The 19,720-nt window shown below is 42.2% G+C and overlaps 1 protein-coding gene across 2 annotated transcripts in view; it reads left to right on the top strand.

Moving 5' to 3' along the window:
- Positions 1 to 19,720, top strand: part of PIP4K2A (phosphatidylinositol-5-phosphate 4-kinase type 2 alpha) — a 132,484-nt gene that overhangs the window by 78,713 nt on the left and 34,051 nt on the right. For both annotated transcript variants that reach the window (XM_083189288.1, XM_083189287.1), the window contains 2 exons: positions 7,187 to 7,284; positions 8,190 to 8,286. In XM_083189288.1, the coding sequence (XP_083045414.1) occupies positions 7,187 to 7,284; positions 8,190 to 8,286 (195 nt within the window). The remainder of the gene's footprint in view (positions 1 to 7,186; positions 7,285 to 8,189; positions 8,287 to 19,720) is intronic.

Genomic DNA, 19,720 nt, shown 5'->3' on the forward strand with positions numbered 1-19,720 from the left:
GGATATTTAGACAGTCTTTAGGAGGAGAGGGTTAGGATAAGGTAGTGAGAGGGTATGGGTAGGCAACAGGAAGAGAGGTTTAGTATTATGATGTGGCAGAGGAGGTTTAAGGTTAATCTGTTGGAGGAAATGGAGTTACGATTAGGAAGTGGGAAGGGAAGGGATGGTATGGCAATGGGAAGGTTAGGGTTAGTCTGGGAGACGAGGATTAGGTGGTGGGAAGGAATGGGTAGTCTGTCTTGTTATGAAAGTGGGTGATTCAACTGTTGTTTGTCTGGGTCTAAAGGCCCCCATACATAGAACTGACTTGTCCTAAGGACAAGTCGGACCCAATTCTCCTCCGAGCCGCCCGGCAGCTAAGGCGCTGGACAGTGGAGACTGACTGTCACCGCCGCCCGCCCCGACTGATCGGATTATACATCGTATGTCCCGCCGGTCCGACCCCTGGGGCCGGGTCCGATACACACGGGACCACGCATTGGACCCGACCTCATGTCATGAAGAACTGATTTGGTCCAATTTATCGGGCTGATTGATTGCAATGGGCCGAAATCGGTCCAAATCAGCTTGATGTATGCCCACCTTTAAGGCCCCCATACATAGAGCTGACTTGTCCTAAGGACAAGTCGGACCCAATTCTCCTCCAAGCCGCCCAGCAGCTCCCCGGGAGGCTCACATATGATTAGGACTTAGGCGATTTATCACATGTAAAAAAAATAACAGGGAGCTGCAGGGTGGTGAGGAGCAGTGGGGGCGGGTGGCTGGGGAGGAAGCAGTGGGGCAGCAGCGTTACCAGATCAGTCGGGGCGGGCGGCGGTGACCATCAGTCTCCACTGTCCAGCGCTGTAGCGGGCGGGCATCGGCGGCTATTACATCTTTAAAATAATGTGTCAAATGACTCTCTGGCTTTTGATTGGCTGAGAGAGAGCACTCTCAGCCAATCAGCAGCCGCGGAGGGAGGCCACTGATTGGCTGAGAGTGCTCTATCTCAGCCAATCATTAGCCGGGCAGTCATTTGACATGTTATTTTAAAGTTGTAATTGCCGCGGCTGCAGTGCCCGCCCGCTACGGCGCTGGACAGTGGAGACTGACTGTCACCGCCGCCCGCCCCGACTGATCTGATTATACATCGTATGTCCTGCCGGTCCGACCCCTGGGGCCGGGTCCGATACGCACGGGACCGCACATCGGAACCGACCCCATGTCATGAAGAACCGATTTGGTCCGATTTATCGGGCCGATTGATCGCAATCGGCCGAAATCGGTCCAAATTGGCTCGATGTATGCCCACTTTTAGGGTAGGTAGTTATAGTGATGTTAGCAATGATGCTCATTCCGGGAAGTCAAACTTTTCTGTAATATCATTGGCTTGCCCCTATCTGAGAATGCATCCATCCACACTGACTACACTGCAAGTTGTTAGTCACTGTGTTCTGCTGAGGTGCATCTCCCCACGTACGTAGTTAAGTTAGTATGAACATTCATTACTTTAAGTATATTATGCGGCTTAGTTATATACAGTGTTTTCTGGATATTAATGTTATGTGCTGGCTTGCTATTTAGGTGCACCTGTCCGCAAACACAGCAGCGATGATGCATCATATATCAGTAATGTCACTTAAAGGCTCGACCAAGCCAGAAAGTAGATCTCCTGTGCCATAGCAGGGATACGGCTGCCTGGAGTACAGGCAAAAAGAAGGTTCTATTGTATTCCACTCAAAACTCACTTTTGGCTGATGTTCCTCGTTGATGTACTAAGCCTTGAAAAGTGATAAAATGGAGAGTGTTAAACCACCATATTAATACAATGTCCATGTCGACAATATAACTGTGTCGGTATTATAACATGTTTGGCACTATGATTATGTCTATATATTGACTGTAGAGAGTCAATATTCTGGGTGAAATTTAATAGGATGAGAGATTCAGAAAGTGAGAGATTTGGTGAGAAATCTCCATTTATTTTTTTAAAGCGGCAATCATTTACACTGCAAAATCAAACTGGTTTGATTGAGATTTCTCACCAAATCTCTCACTTTCTGAATCTCTCATCCTGTTAAATCTCACCTTCTGTATGTGTCGGGATATTGACCATAGGTATTTACACCCTGCCGGTATAACAGTGTCTGTCAAGTAATTGGGTGGGATGCTATCGGGTTTTTACCTCTTTTTCGTATCCACTAAAGCCCCTCCATCGGGGCAGCGCTGCGAAGGGAATCACAAGCTTTTGCTAGCGATACCCTATAGAAGGCTATGGGCTTCTCTCCGCATCGCTGTCAGGGGATCCGTCACTGATCCCTCCCAGCATGCCCCGCGGCTGTCTCCGTTACTCTGCAAATGCTCAGAGGTACTCCTGGGTCTCTGACCAGGAAGTCTAGGGACGGTGCTGCAAACGATAGCTGTAAGCGAAAGAGCTGTCCTTTGCATTACTAATCACATATGTTAGTGAATATGTTATTAGTATGAATGTGGTAAGCAGCGAAGAGGGGCGGCAGATGTTAGAACATCTCACTAATTGTCGGTAATTCAGTTGTATGTAAATCATACTGATCCCCTTGAAGCGGTACCAAGTTGATAGATCTACAGTAATATGTCATAAAAGTTAGGCCGTGCTTAGGGTCAACAGGCTGTAAAGATTGACATGACAATGGTCGACACATATGGTCGACACGAGTTAAAAAAAGAAAAACCCCACTTTTCTTCATTTACCATCCATGTGTAGTACGATTGGGAATAGTAACCTGTGGTAGTGGAGTGAGGCACCTTGCACGAAGCGTGGCAAGGGAAGTGAGCCCACAAGGGCACACGTTTCCGCTAATTTGGCTCAGATATGGCGAAACCGGCAAAATGACAGCACAAAACTTGTTAAAAACCTTTTTTTTTTGAGCTATTGAACCATACCCTTGGAGCGATCCGGATTTAGGGGGATATGCATCAAAGCTCCACTTTATCTCTCTCCACGCTTTGAAACATATCCCCCTCAGAGTTGTTCTGAAACGCGATGGTTGTGGCTGGGCTGCAGATTCACAGGACCTGTATTGAGCATGTGCCGTATGGGTCGCAGCGCCTGTGGCTGTTTGGGATTGGAGTGGCGAGAGGAACCATTTTACAAAATGTTGCCCCCATGTTTTGTAGGCATGGCGAGGCCAGGGTCTGTGTCCTTCAATGAAGATTTTATGGCCCCTTCAGAGGAGTTCCAGTGTTCATTCTTAGATTAGCAGTGGATCTACGTCCAAAGATGCAGCTGCAATTATAATTCTATAATGAACCAGGCTGTTTGTTTTAACTGGAAAAGTCCAACGCGACTATACTGATATTGCCCACCCTTCCTCCACACACACACAGTGCCGAATTTCCCATTAGGCACGTGAGGCACGTGCCTAGGGGCGGCACATGTTTGGGGGCAGCACTTGGATGCTTGTGATAGTACTATCAACCTGAAATGTACCAGTAAGTGCAAAATATCTACTGAACTGTACCATATTCCATCCTAAATAGAGTGTAAATGGATAGGACATGCAGATACTGCCCCTGTAAACTGTCCTACTTAGTAAACATGTATACATATTAAAAAAAAGTCACAGTTAGTGGCTTTTTTAAAAGTAATCCATTAAATTGGCTATTATCAAAGGACGGGCTTATAAGTAATAAATACAAAAATAATACAATTAGGAGGGGGGGGGGGCAGCCGTTATTGTTGTGCCTAGGGGTGCCATCACCCCTAAATCCGCCCCTGCACACACACACACACACACACACACACACACACAAAATTGCCTTTTTATGAAAATTGTTGTACGCGAGCTGCAGAAAATGTGTTTTAGTAAATGCCTCCAGTGTTTCTTGTACTGTATCTGCAGTTTGGAAAGCATTGCGTATAGGGAAGTATGGCTATACCGACACACTGAGTCAGCGGTACATCCAATCGCTGACTCAGTTCTCACTTCCTGTAGTTACTTTTTTAACTCTTGCAGCTTATTCACACGTTACACCCTTCCACTACTCTAACATTTTACCTATTTTACCTACAATATGTTTTTATCTTCTTCATTATGTTCCATCTGATATATTATTTTCTCTGCACGCTGTAATCTCCAATTGCAAGTTGCAGTATTAAGTGGAAACTGCTGCGCTGGACTGGGCCCCAGTTTTTGAGGAAGTCCAAAGATATATTTTTTTCACTGCCTCGCAATTATATGGCATCCTGTTTATCTCTACTGCAGTGGGATGACCCAGAATTCTGCTTTTAAAAAAGAACCGCTGCTTAAAAATGTGTATCTTTGGGAATTTCTTTGTAATGGGATTAATTTGTGGAATCCTATGAGGTAAATATATTATATACTTGTGACTGGATTGTTATTGTAATATCAAATTAGAGATTAAACTAAAACAGAGCACTTTATATTTAGATTTTTAATAGATTTTTGCAACCTTTAGGTCTTTCCTCAGGAATTTATTAACATCCGTACAATCTACAGTGGGTGCTGGATGGCGGCCTGACAGTCGGGATTGCGACGGTTCCGACACTGGAATCTCAATTGTTCAAATTCCCGCCAGCGGTACCCCGACTGACAGGAGCTATTCTTCCTTGTGGGGGTCCACACCCCCCATGGGGGAGAATAGAACCTGTAGTGAGCCACCGAGCCAGCAGTGTGGGGAGCACAGCGAGCCAGCAAGGGGCTTCTTTACGTTCTCCCTCCTGTCGGAGCACCGACGGTTAGGATTCCGATGTCCGTATACTGACCGAATAGTGAACAGGGTTATATCAGCGGAACTTGTTGTGTAATTATTATAAAATGATGAGTGGGATGTAATTGACACCTCACACTAGGGGTGGATAAACTGGTCCTGAAGATCTAACTGTTCACATTTTGCAGACCACCTATATGGTGCACAGGTGAGGCCATTACCCACATTTTCTAACATGTGCTGCATTCATTCCTAACCAACACATTCTACAGATCCACAGGTGGCCTGGACAACATGGACTGTTGGTAGATCTCGAGGACCGGTTTAACCACCCCTGCCTTATGCCTTTTTTCACTTATTTGGGTATCTGATTTATATTGTAAGCTTAAATCACAGGCTAAAAATGGCTTTGTTTATCCCTAAAGGTGCCCATACACAGTGCGATCATTGCATGGGTTTTGTCTAGATCGCATTGCAGGCAAATCGCATGCAATTTGCGTGCAATGTGATCAGGGCCTAGTTCAAAAAGTATGTGCAGCACATACTTTTTAAACTGTGCGATGGGATGTGCTCTGGAGCGCACATCGCACCCGCAAAAGGCATCTTACTGTATATGTTTCTAAAGAGTAGGCAAAGAAAATACTGGGAATATAGAACTGCAGCCTCATCTCAGTGCTAAAGGAAGTTTGTGGCGACATTCTCAGACGGAGAATCAGTTAGTGGGGACTTACCAGGGACTTTCTGTAGTTCCTGAGCTAAGTGGTCAGAGCTATTCAGTTACTGCCTGCGGTAAGCACTGAAGGTGCACTTAACACGAATCTCTGTTCACAGCTCAGGAGGGTGTGATAATCAGTATTAAGTTCACCATCAGGCTTACCACTAGCACTTAATGGATACTTAGGGCTAATTGTAGTAGGCCGCGAGAAGCTGGAGGTGCGGCACTTTGTGTGAGGCTGCCTTCATCTGATTTTTCAAAGCAAACCAAACCCGGAATCTATGTCTTCCCGCGCGTTAGCTATGACGCTTACCATAGAATATAATTTAATAGCTCCAGATATGCATTTTGTGTTTGGATTGTTGAATTTACATATACAGTTCTAGGTACTTGTGTAGTTTCACGGCGCCAGCATGGCCGTGAGGTCTGAATCCCCTTGAGGGGCTCGGTGGCTCGCTACGCTCACAACGCTATCTGCAATCAACTCCATGCCAACGTGGATAGTGGGGGTATGAACTATCCACGTTGGCATGGAGTTTATTTTAGAAAGTTTGGTGAGCGCAGAACCTGGAAGTAGCGTGCGGCCATGCTGGCGCCGTGAAACTATACAAGTATCCAGTTCAACAATAAATTCTTTCTGATGTGTTGGGCTGGAGCAGATTACACTTCAATATAAATATTATTGGGACACACAACTATCTGTGATATAATGTAGAACACAGTGAATACATCACAAACCTGCAAAATTTTGCTCATCGTTACCTGGGAGCCAATCACATCTCAGCATTTTAAGTAGACTGGAATCTAGTGTAAAAGCAACACAGAGGACAATTAAGGCGTGAGAGTGTCTTTACATATAATATACATTCATATACATAAAATTATAAACATTTATATATCGTAACACAATTTAAATGATAGATAGATAGATAGATAGATGACCAATTCCACTCCTCCAGTGATTCCAGATAGAAAGGGAATAAATGTGAGCAAATTAAATCTGCCGGATACTAATAAGCCAATACACATATCAAAGCATGCCACACAAACCTGTGTGTAAATGAAACATTGTTCAGAAATATGGGCTTGTCTCAGTATATTTTCTAACCCTCTTTTATCCACCACTTGCTCACAGACTTAAAGATGGGAAAGAACCGAAACAAAATTATCTAGTGTAATATTGTAAAAAATAATCGCTGTACATTTATTAAACTTCACGTAAAATAACAAACACCAAAATTGGGAACAGAAAAAAGTTAAAAAAAAATGTGCAAGTGTTTGTCTACGTGAGGGACAAGATAACAAGGCACATTAAACACAAAGCCGATCTTAGCCCAGCACTCAGCCAGCCAGTGGCCTCTCAGGAATGGCTGTTGCTCACCGGTATCTGCACCATCTATAGTCCCTGTCCGCTTGACGCATTTCGACAAAAGATCCTTTCTATTGAAAAACATCAAGCGCGTATTGCACTATATTTAGTATTTTTATCTCTTCAGGTATTCAGTGGAGCATCTGTAAAAATTGCCAAGAGAGAACATTTGTAATCACTTTGTATTTCTATAACTTGCGGGTTATAATGAAATGTAATATAATGTATATATTTTATGAACTGTATGTCGGTTTTCCCAGCATAAGTCCCACCCAGCCTGTAACAAACATAGGCCCAGAGTCATCGATACTTACCACTGTTACGATGTGTTCTATGTATTCTTTGTATTGCATAACGCTGCAATGGTTTGCAATCAACAGGTCTCTATAATATCTGTGTATCTTCTATTGCAGATTAATGAGCTCAGCCACGTCCAGATACCTATTATGCTAATGCCGGATGACTTCAAAGCCTACTCTAAAATCAAAGTGGACAACCACCTCTTTAACAAGTGAGTCTATTAGATGGGACTATCATCTCTTTGCAGAGCTAATCGCCTTCATTCCATACAAGTTAGACTGTTCAATAAAAGGTCATGTGTATAGCCTGGAACTGATCCTTAGAGTTCCCAGTAATCATCCCTAGGCAGGAGAAATCCTTAATGAGTAGTTGCACGCAGTACTGAAAGTTCAGTTTCTGGTGGAATATCAGAAGTAATTTCATATCATAAAGAATGAAAAACTATCTGCTCATAATTTGGTGCGTGACCTGATGCAGCTGCACTAATGACCTCAGTGGTTGAATAGCTCACATTTAGGGATAACGTGTACCCTGGGATTCCCAGGTCTGTCCCTTTTTATTTGCACCCAAACTTTGACACTTGGTTAATTCCACCTATCCATTGGCGGTTCTGGGCTCTCCTCCTAATGTGTAGTCCCTACCTTAGCCGCCTACAGTAAACTCTCAGTTTCTTTAATGCTTGGACACTTTAACAAATGTATGTTTTTCTATGGTGCTGTGTATATTAGATGTTGTGGTATTTTACATAGCTTTGGAATTTAATGTTCTCCTATGCAGCTGTATAATCATTATACAGTATTTGTATCAATCATGGGTGTCATTTCTGGATGGGTGCACCAGGAATAATCCTAGCATAAGTCTCATGCAGCAGCAGCAGCATGCGGTGTCCAGGGAACCTGTGTATTGTGAATTTGTCACATTAGCGATACGGCTAAGAGGAATGCATATTTGGTAACAAGGTTTTCCGAGATTTGAGGATAAGTGTGTAAGTTACAGTAGCTATTTTGCTAAGGAGACAAATGCTTAATTTTATTTTACATGTTGAATACCAAATGCCAACAGCTGCATTCTCTAAATTCACACACAGATTCTAACCATATCCTATTGACATTTCAGAGAAAATATGCCCAGCCACTTTAAATTTAAAGAATATTGTCCCATGGTCTTCCGAAATCTGAGGGAGAGGTTCGGAATTGATGATCAAGACTTCCAGGTAGGAAAATGTTGTTGTTGTGGGAATTGTGACTGGATCATGGAAAGCTGTTCCAGACGAGCGTCTTTTTTGCTTGACTCCTGCCATAACATTCCAAGCAAACGGTTCTGGCTCTAAGATAAGGCAGCTGCCTAGACCATCGGGATCTGGAGGGGGCGCCACAGAGTCTGCCTATCACAATAAAGAAACTAAAGATGTCTATGAGGAAGACATGATGTTGTACTCAATGCAGGCAGTTTCTGTTTTACTTTTAAGATGCCATCTCAACACTTTCACTAGAGTGGCTGGAAAGTGGGTATTGGCGGCAGTGTGGGGTGGGGAGGGGCAGTAGATTGAAGTGTTGCCTAGGTTACCGAGAAGCCTTGCACCAGCCCTGCAAGCAAACAAAAAGAAAAAAGGAGCCACAGCAAAAATCCATGCAATACAAGCATGCGTGTTGTTGTGCATTAACATGCAATACAGCAAGGTGATAATAGAATTTTAAGCATCAATGAGTTAATTTAGACCAAGTTTTTGCAATTGGAAATGAGTGAAAAAGCAACAGCATGATGGCCAGGCTGTCCACACTGCAGAGGTCAGGGAAGTTGTGTCCAAGGACACAGCCACTGATTGTGACATCCAAGGACACATCCATTGACCTCGCCATCCAAGGACACAACCACTGACCTAGCCAACCAAGGACGCATTCACTGACCTAGCCACGTCAAACTTTTGGGAATACTATCCAGATCCCCTTTGCCTTTACACCGCAACACATGCAAGGTCACAGGACACTTGTGCAGCTGCCGCACTGACTTAACAAGCATCTCTTAATTATAAATCTAGATGCGTCTGCTCGAAATTAGGTGCATTACGTTATAATGCTGCACTAAAATGATTTTGAATATCTCACATTTATGGCACTTGTGTGTACTGGGTTAAGAAAATTATTTATTTGGCTAATACTAGACTTACAGGTATTGGCAGTGGTGTAACTAGATACATGTGGGCCCCATAGCAACATTTTGTAAGGGCCCCTATTCATCACCTAATGCTGAAAAATGTATTTAGTACATGATACTTTGACAGGCAAAATGGGCCCCTCTCAGCTCTGGGCCCCATAGCAGCTGCACCCCCTGCACCTATGGTAGTTACGCCCTTGGGTATTGGATCTACTTAAGATGTGGACAGAGGTGAGTCCTGCACCGAAAAGTACTGAATATGGACAGTCTGATGCCGTATAAAGGGCCAGGAGGAGGTGGCAATATCCTACGTTTCTCCCCACTTAGAGGAATGAAAGAGGCCAGGGATCTCTGTCATTGGATAGAGATTTTGCAGCCTCTGCGTGAGAGGCTGCAAGCCACCCGATGGTGCATGAATGATTTGATGGTGCATGCTAGATCGCTGGTCAGATCAATACTGCAGCAGGAGACAATGCTCTCATTGCTGCTTCCTTGAAATAGCACCTCTGTCCACATCATTATAACATTAAGGGAACTCCCACAGTCTTCAATATACTACGGCATATACTGGGAAAGTAAAATGCATCTCAATCAGAGCTGGATTAAGCCGTCGGGGGGCCCGGGGCACTTTAGAAAGTGGGGCCCCCTCCTACTTGTCATTACTGGCCGCAAACTGCATGGGAGAATATTACACTGTCAAAACACAGAGTAAACACAGTATAAACTTGGTCAATGGTCAACTGAAGGGGGGATTAATATATATATATATATATATATATATATATATATATAAATATAAATACCACATGAAAAGCCTGTGTTCGTACCTCTGTACCTTACTCTGTAGATGCCCTGATTAAAAACCCTCCCACGACAAGGCAGCTGCTGCTGCTATCCTTCATGGGCGTGAGAAGCATAGGATGAGCTGCGGAATATGTATGCGCTATATAAGAAACTGTTAATAAATAATAATAAATAAATAAGCTCCACCAAGGAGAGCTTAGCACAAGCCTCTCAGCCTCTGACCTCTTGTGCAAAGTCTTATGGGACTAAGTCAACTCCCAGTAATTCACAGCACATTTGTGCAGTCAGTGTGCCTTGACTCCTGATGCTCAGCACCATTAATCATTGTCACATTGGCAGATAGGTGAAGCTGCAGCACTACCTCATCCCATGCACAAAACCTTTAGCTGGTTTGTGCCCCCACTGTAATCCGGCCCTGATCTCAATCAGACGTCCTTTTGGTGTAAGAACAGAATCTTTTTCAAAATCTAAACATCGGTTGACGCTTCCGTGAATGACTCAAGCTCTCCATATTTCCTGCAGATGTAGCATTTGTTAGAGTGATTATTAAAGCTGCAATGTTATTTGTCAGGTAATCCATATCATTATCTCCATGGCAGTAATCCTTTCACGCACAAAGCCATTTTCTAGTACGTGAGTGGATCACATTGTACATGAATCCTGGTAGAACAGTAATCTCTTACCTGTGCAGAGATTTAACATTTTAAATGTTTTACATAGAGAATTGTTATTACATTTCCTTTGAATATATATATATATATGTAGGGGTAAGGGAGGGTGAGGGAAGCGAGGGTGAATCAAACCACAAACAAACATTTCATAAACATTGTTACAAAAGGCGAGCAAACCAAGCCACTCTTACATTATGTACAAAACAATAAAACAAACAGAAAAGTAGAAGAGGTACATTGACTCTAGGGGCGCCAATTCCGGGATCGGCGGGATTTCGGGCATTTTTGGCTGGGATTTAATTTGCATTTCATCCCTATCTGCCAGGCAGCGCTGAGCACCAGCAGCGCTCGGCTCAGACACTGCCCGTAAAACATGCTGTGCGGACTGCTGCGCAACCACACACCACCCGATCTCTCCATTGTCTCCGCCTGTCCCCGCACCACCTGTCTGCCATTTCCCACATGCCCCGCTCCCCATTTTGCCATCAAGAGGCCAATCCTGCAGTCGTTCAATCCCAGGATTTAAAAAAAACAGCCCGGGATTGGCCTCCCTAATTGACTCCCAAGGCTTAAATTCTCATAGCACATTGCAGTTGCATCATTATTTGGAGGAATATGTAGAACACTTTTTGTTGTGTTTCGTTTCTTTATACTAGACAAAACCTACTTATGATAGTCAGGACAGAGGGGAACTCTGGGTGTTTTGTTAATACAGGTAAATGCCGTTTTGCAGATTTTAATAAAAGCCAAATTAAGTTCTGGGTTTATTGTAACACATCCAGAACAGTAAGGCATATAAAGGCCTACAATGTATACATTTATTATATCTATACTGTAAATCTCTCCAAAGGGGAGCAATCATAGGGAAAGTCCACAAAATGTGGGACAGAATGCCAGTCCCTCTGTAGACTTCCAAGCATCAGTCAGAGACACGCCTATAAAACACCCATGAAACAGCCCCTTTTTAGTGCACACCTTAGGACGCCTCCGAGGGGTTGCAAACCCCTTGTCAAGTGTTCTACGTAATTGTTAATGTCATTGCACACTTGGGTCAGCGTGTGTACAGTGGAAGTATCACTCCACTGCATGGACATTTAAACAGTGCCCATCTCTGAATATAAATTACCCTTTTTTGCTATGTTGAAGCTATTTTTTTTTAAATTGCCATTGATTTATATAGAGCCACCAATTACTTATCTTAAAAGTTTGCTGCCCCAATGGGGTGAGTTTTCATAATTTAAAATCTTTACAGACAAAGCAGAGACTAAATACCCCAATGCCCCTATAAATTCACAGCAATCCCCCCCCCCCCCCCCACACACACACACACACGAACACAAGTATGTACATTCATTGTCCGATAAAATAATCTGTGGATCTGTTTGCCCACAGAACATGCTCATGTTTAATAAATCACAAATGCTTAGCACTGTTAGATGTGCAAATTAGAGTATTCCCTATATTGGCTTAGCAGAGTGGCAGCTTTTCAGAAGTCCATCCTGCCAAAATATCTAGCTCTTTCAGACCCTGCCAAAAGTACCTAAACATCAGCAGTCGTTCTCCAAATTCATCTGGTCAGAGAAACTACAGAATCACACACAGTATAGACCAGGGGTGGCCAAAACTGTCCTCGAGATCTACCAACAGGTCTTGTTATTCAGGCATGTTGTTAACCCTCTCCCCAGGCCCAGCCCCTTCTCACCAGCATACTATTTTACTGCCGGATCTATATCCCTTTCATAGCTGCTGTCCCATTAAATTTTCCTAATTTCTGCCTCTTAAACCCATGTACCCCTAATCCCTGCTCTCACCTCTACCTCCTGTCTTCCCAAGATACAACAACCCCCTACTAGCCATAAAAATAATGAACTAACAGTCTCCATAATCCATACTTAAATACTATGGGGTGTGTCTGACGCAACCTTTAGCCCTAATTTGAGCCTTTCGGCCAGATGCACTAAGATTCAAAAGTGATAAAATGGAGAGTGATAAACAGCCAGCCAATCAGCTCCTGCCTGCCATGTCACAGACTATGTTTGAAAAATGTCAGGCAGGAGCCGATTGGTTGGTTGTTTAGCACTCTCCATTTTATCATTTTTGAATCTTAGTGCACCTGGCCCTTGGTCTTATTTACTCTTATCTATTCATAAAAGTCATCTGAATATGAATTCTGGTCAAGACTTCTTAGTCTACATTTTAGAAAGCTGGGCTATTTGTCAGCTTTGACATTAGACTTGGCTAGTACTTTGTCTTTTTGGTGTAAGTTTTTTCATTTCTTTGCTCTTTTTTTGTTTATCTGAGATAGAACATGGTAGATTTTAAGTCTCTGTAAAGGTTATTTATGCCTTCTCTGTATTTTCATCAGTGTCCTCCTCGGTCAGTCTGCCCAGTGTGCACCCGCTCCCTGATTCAGTAGACACTTCCGTACATCACTGTACAGGAAGATGGAGAAGGTGTACCCAACTCATTACTCTTCATCAGCCTTCCATTGCAGATGCATGTAGTGCTCTGTCAAACGAGGCACTTCGGGTGCATGTACTCTGCTAGTAATGCCTTCACTCCATCCTGCTTCTCCCTTCTACCTGCGAGAGCTGATCCAAAGGCAGCCATCTTAAACTATGATTGGTTTTGGACTGACTGGACCATGGCTGGTTTTGAGCTGTGCAACAAAGAACTTGTGCTTGTCGAATGACCTGTGAATTCAAGTGTTTGGCATCATCCTGTGACAATAATCCACTTACTCTGGAAACAAGACGTCAAAGCTATTTCTTAATCTACAGTTAATAAACTTTTAGATGGATATTATCAGCAATTTCGTTATTAATCTTTCTCCTTGCTTCCTATTGAGATCTTGTTCCTTTTCCTGTTTCAACTCTGCAGAAACAGCAGGAAATCAAAAGATATTTTTTTATCTGTAGCTGAGAATATGCTGAAAGAAAATGAAAGCCGAGACAGTATCAGCTGAGTGGGTGCATATATCATCCTTCCGCCATTTTAGCGTCAAAATGACAGAAATTTAGTCATTTGATAATATTCTACATTTAGAATGTCATTTTTAATGCATTCATGTAAATCAGGCATGTCCAAACTATGGCCCTCCAGCTGTTGTGAAACTACAAGTCCCATCATGCATTGCCACAGTTTTGCTATTACTGAATGCCAAATCTATGGCAAGGCATGCTGGGGTGTTTAGTTTCACAACAGCTGGAGGGCCACAGTTTGGACATGCCTGATGTAAATGGTAATGTTCACGAATTTAAACAAATTGAAAAGATGGAAACACGCTATACGATACCGATTCTATGAACTATATCGTCGGACCTCCAAGGCAAACGATATATAGTGCGATAGGATGATATCACTAAGAATATTATACGTTGTCAAAATTTGACTGCATGTTCAGAGGACGGGGGGCATCGTTAATGACCCATGGGAGGACTCATCGTTAACAATATAATGCATACACACTTGATGATATGCACGAGATATCATTAACAATATCATTATTGTGTATGTCATTTACAATATATCGTATAGTGTGTATACACCTTAATAGTGGTCAGTCTAGTTTATTTCATTAGAGGGTCGTGTGTATTGCAATTTCACAATGCAAGTATAAAAGAATGAACAAATGTGTATTGGTACAAAAACATCAACATTACATCAAATCATTCTATAGAAGCATGTCGGTAAGTGGACCCATCAGTGACCACTGTCCCTGATCGTTTAAGAGAGTACAGATAACAGTAAAGATGCATGCACACATACAGATTTATCTGTGCAATCTATCTGGTGGGAACAAAAACCTGGAAATGTATGGGAGCCAATGACCATCAAAAAATTGTTCCCAAACGCTTGAACGTCTAAGTTGAATACAACAAAAACATGTGGTATAGAAACCAAATCGTAGATTGATATAAGCTTTGTTCTTGTATGGATGAGTCTAGGGTTTCTATATTGGACCCCCTCATTTCAATATAAGGTGATTTATTGTCTCTCCAAGTACAACGTGTGTCAAGCTGCATAAACATTAAACTAATTTCTAAACAACGACGGGTTTCCAAACAACAAATCATGTAATTCGTCCACTTTGTACTCTATTATGAGGCCGATGCGTGTTCCCGCTGGTCCTATGACTCTTGTACTGATCTTTTGAACATGCAGGAAGACTTGTATGTTGTATGATATTGTTCATTATATCATTAACGATGCGCGCTCCTGTGTGTCGTTAATGATGATTGATGTCTGCAGAACATAAAGGCCAATTTAGCCCAATACACAGTAGCCGACACAGCTGATGCCAATTATAGTTATAGTGCATACACACTAAAAGATGTCGGCGGCCGATGTCATTCAGTGTGTACGCACAATATCGGCCGGCCCGGTCAGGTAGTGTGTATGAGGCTTTGTGTGCCCAACTTAAGATCTGAACCTTAACTCAGTGTAGATGAGCAAACAGTCCATTTGGGTGGAGTTACATTTTTTGTTGTTGTTTTTTTTTTATCAATCGTTTCTACAAAGGTCAGAATGGGGATAAGGGGTGAGATTTAATAGAGAGATTCAGAAAGTGAAATATTTGGCAAGAAATCTCCAGTTTTTTTTTAAAGAGGCAATTATTTACACTTCAAATCAAACTGGTTATGCAGTGTACATGATTGCCGCTTTAAGAAAAAAAAAAACATCCAAATTCTTACCAAATCTCTCACTTTCTGAATCTCTCATCTTATTAAATTTCCCCCTAGGTGTTTATGAGTGCCCTCCAAACCTCAAGGAGTAAAATTGTCACAAAGTAAATAAATATGGTGAGGTGAAAGGTCTGTGGACAAAGGATAAGTTTATTCCGAAAACATTGGCTATTAGTACACTGTCAAATATTTGCATTTTTAGAGCTTTGCGGAAAGCTTATTTTTTTTTTTTTATGGGCCATAGTCATTTCTGAAAGAAAGTTAGTTACTGTTTTGTGCGTTTGCAGGTCAGGAAGGTGTAGAAATAATTATAATTCTATCCAGCGTTTCACAGTATAAACTCACAGGAGTATAATCTGTCAGAGAATCTGCTGCGATCGGAAAGGATTTACTTATAGGACTGTATCTCTTTTTTTTAACACATAGACACTTTCCATGGCGGAAGCGACACTTTCCTCTCCAGAATGTGCTCCCTTTTAATCTGTGCCTGCTCATTTCAATAATCCTGAGGATTTCGGCAATGACTCATGTGGAGTCATTGCTCCTCGCTACGGCAGAGCACAAACAATTTCTCCATTTGTGGAAGCATTTTAAGACTACATACTGTGAGTGCTGGCATTGGTGATATAGTCATCTTTATCGTATGCTAAAATACAAATACAGGGACAGCAATCACATTCATTTGCAATCATTTTTATCATGGGTCTGTGACAGATCAGGAAGTTGTTGACTTATTAAAGCAGTGCTCACATATTATTTAGTGTGTGTGGATCATTGTGTCCCTAGATAGGCCATAAGTCAGATACTGTACACTCGGGCCGAATTATGGGAGGGGCGAAAGGGGCAGCTGTCCTTGGCCCCCAACACACTAGGGGTCCCCACACACTGCTGCTTCAAACAGAGTAGTCCTCTTTTTAGCAACTTGGCTGTTCATTGACAGCATCCACCGAGGAGCTTCTCCACAGTCAGTCCCGCAGGATAGTGAAGTGAAATTTGGCCCGGAACCGCCTGCATCTGTTGATCCAGCATGCATCTGGACCCCCACCAGCCTTAGGGCCAAAGGTATCAAGCTTCAAAAAATGATAAAATGCAGAGTGATAAACAGATAGCCAATCAGCTCATAACTGCCATGTTACAGGCTTGGTTTAAAAACGATCACAGTTAGGTGCTGACTGGCTGGTTGTTTATCACTCTCCACTTTATCACTTTTTGAAGCTTGATACATCTGCCCCTTAATCCGTTCCCATGAAAACGCTAGGCGTTCCAATTTAAATTCAGCCGTGGGTGTCAGTGGCGGGCAGCTGAAATGACCGGATGTCAGCTGCCCGCCCTGTTTCCGTATCAGGGCACCGCAAACCTGTCACCGGAGATTGACTTAAATTTGCGAGCGCAAATGCCCTGCACGCAAAGCTGCCGAATGGATGTTTATGCAAAATATCCATTTGCGTGCGTGTGCGGACATTCACGGTGCAGGGGGGGTTAAAAGTTCATGCGGGTGGCGTTTGGTTTGCTCGCAAAGCTGCAAAATCCGCAGCTTTGTGAGTCAACCAGAATGAGGGCCAACATGTGTTACACATGCATCTTACACACAGGATTTGAACACAGCGGTTTACACAGCCTGATACTGGCTACATATACATGAGGTCACTGATCTTTACCTACAAGGTTGGAAGACCTAATGGCATATTTTTGGTGATTTAGGGCGAGATGTACTAAGCTTCAAAAGTGATAAAATAGAGAGTGATAAACAACCAACCAATCAGCTCCTGCCTTACATTTTTCAAACACAGTCTGTGACATGGCAGGTAGGAGCTGATTGGCTGGCTGTTTATCACTCTCCATTTTATCACTTTTTAAGCTTAGTTCATCTGGCCCGTAGTTAGAGGAATGTACAGATTATATTTGCCGCATGTTACAGGGTCTCTCAGGAATACATACACAGGCTGACGCAGTCATTAAGCCACAATCGGATCAAGGGAAAAATAGACCAATTTTCATCCAGATTCAATAGGGATCTGGGGAAAAGCCACATGTTTTCTCAGCCTTTGTTCTCCACTCATTGTGATTGGAATAGTCCACGTGACCTAGAGATTATATATGTATTTGCTTTAATCTGAACTCATTTTATTTGTGCATTTTCAAGCGTGCTTTTAGTGCAGTGGCTAAAATAAGAATCTTTCATCTCCTGTAGCCTGTGCTTTGTTTTGTTAGCATATTCCTCTGGGGTATTTCACACATATGGAGGTAGATCCATCTGTTCATTTTTAAACTCGAAATTCTATTTTATTATATTAGGAATGAATAAAGAAAATTAAAATGAAACTCAAGTATTTTTTTTTTTTTATTTAAAGGGAATTCTTTATAAACATGCATACGCATCACATGGGGCTTTCTTTATATCGTCACAAAAGAGGGGCACTTGCCAAATATTTGCCAACATGACGGGCACATGATTAAAAAAAAAGTTGAGAAACCAAGGCTATAGAGAGCATGTACTCACCTGCCACCTAGTGGCCATTGAAGGACAAGCGCACTCTGGCTTCATGTACTGCAGACATCCTTCCCTATGACAGCAGTACTTAGTTCAGAAATAGCAGATCGTAAATTGCTTATTGTATCGCATTTAAAGGTGTATGAATATTTATGAAATTGCTAACGCAGCTTTGTAAGTAAGATTTGTGTAAAATAAAATAAGTGCATGTTATGTGGAAATGGACAAGTATGAGTTATTTATTATTTATTTATTAACAGTTTCTTATAGAGCGCACACATATTCCGCAGCGCTTTACAGAGTATAGTTGAACATTCACATCAGTCCCTGACCCCCTACCACATATACACGCACACAGACATTCTAGGGTTAATTTTTGTTGGGAACCAATTAGCCTACCAGTATATTTTTGGATTGTGGGGGAAACCGGAGTACCCGGAGGAAACCTACGCAAGCAAGGGGAGAATATACAAACTCCGCGCAGTTAGAGTCATGGTGGGAATTGAACCCATGACCTCAGCGCTGTGAGGAAGTAATGCTAACCATTACACCATCCGTACTGCCCATGAGTTCAGTTAAAAGGACTTTGTTAATAAAAATTTGTGCAAAGCAGTTACATCTGAGATCATTCATAGCTGATTGTTCAGAATAAGTACAGAGACTATTGTTTGAGTACTATACAGAAAACAGTCTGACACAGACCGTTTGGAATGGTATGGAATTCAATTGAAAGATTTTCCCATTTGTTGACATGGTTGGAAGATCAACATAAGCATTAGGTTGACAATGGCTAGGTCGACAGTCAAAAGGTCGACATGGGATTTTCACTTTTTTTTAAGCGACAGGTGTCATTTCATGCCCTACCATCCACTAGGACATGGAGGGAGAATAGAATAGTGTGTTCCGAGCTCAGCGAGGCACCCTGCCCGAAGCATGGTGACTGCAGCAAGCCATGTGTCCATGTCAATTGTCAACATTCAGGACAAAAAATATGGAAAAAAAATCATGTCGCTGTTTTGACTGTCGACCTTGCCATTGTTGATCTAATGCTTGTGTCGACCTTCTAACCATGTCGATCTATTTCATGTGTCAACTTAATGGTCTAATCAATGCATGTCGACCTAATATTTGTCAACCCAATGACCCATACCCCATTTGATGACATATAATTAATTTGATCAAACCAATGCCAATGTATCATTTCTACAGCTATATTGGCGAATTTGGCCTTGTACACTGGGGGTTACTGACATCACAGCTGACATCATAGTAGGACAATTAAAATGCCCACCCAGCTATATTTTGAGGCGGGACATTTTAAGTTAATATGCTTACCTGAATCAATGCACCACAACACTGTTTCCTTGTTTGTCACATTTATGTGTGGCTTAACCTAGCCAAAGAAATATGAAAAAAAAAATTTATTCTGTCAAAATAAAATAAATAGACACTATTGTAGTTTCCTCCATACAGTACAGAGAGATCACCAGTGATAGACATACAATACAGTCAGGACCTTATTTGCAAAGTGTAAAAGAGATTGGGGCACTGCAAATTTATTTCTAATACGGATTGAGTATCCGTTATCCAAATAATTTCGAATACCATAGTTTTCAAAGTGTAATTTTTTTTTTTTTTTTTTTTTTGCTAAAAACCTCCTGGCTACATCTGTAACTGGCACTAATGGGGAAATAACACGTAACTAGCACTAAATATGTGCAAGAAAATGATTGATTGGCATTCAAATTCAGTATCTGAGATAGTACACAAACTTTGTTTCATGTTTTAAAACATTGCTTCAAGCACAAATATAGGAACTTGTTTCCTAGCAGGGCGCCCAGT

This window comes from Crinia signifera, chromosome 5 (assembly GCF_055691185.1).
Source record: "Crinia signifera chromosome 5, ASM5569118v1, whole genome shotgun sequence".
NCBI lineage: Eukaryota > Metazoa > Chordata > Amphibia > Anura > Myobatrachidae > Crinia > Crinia signifera.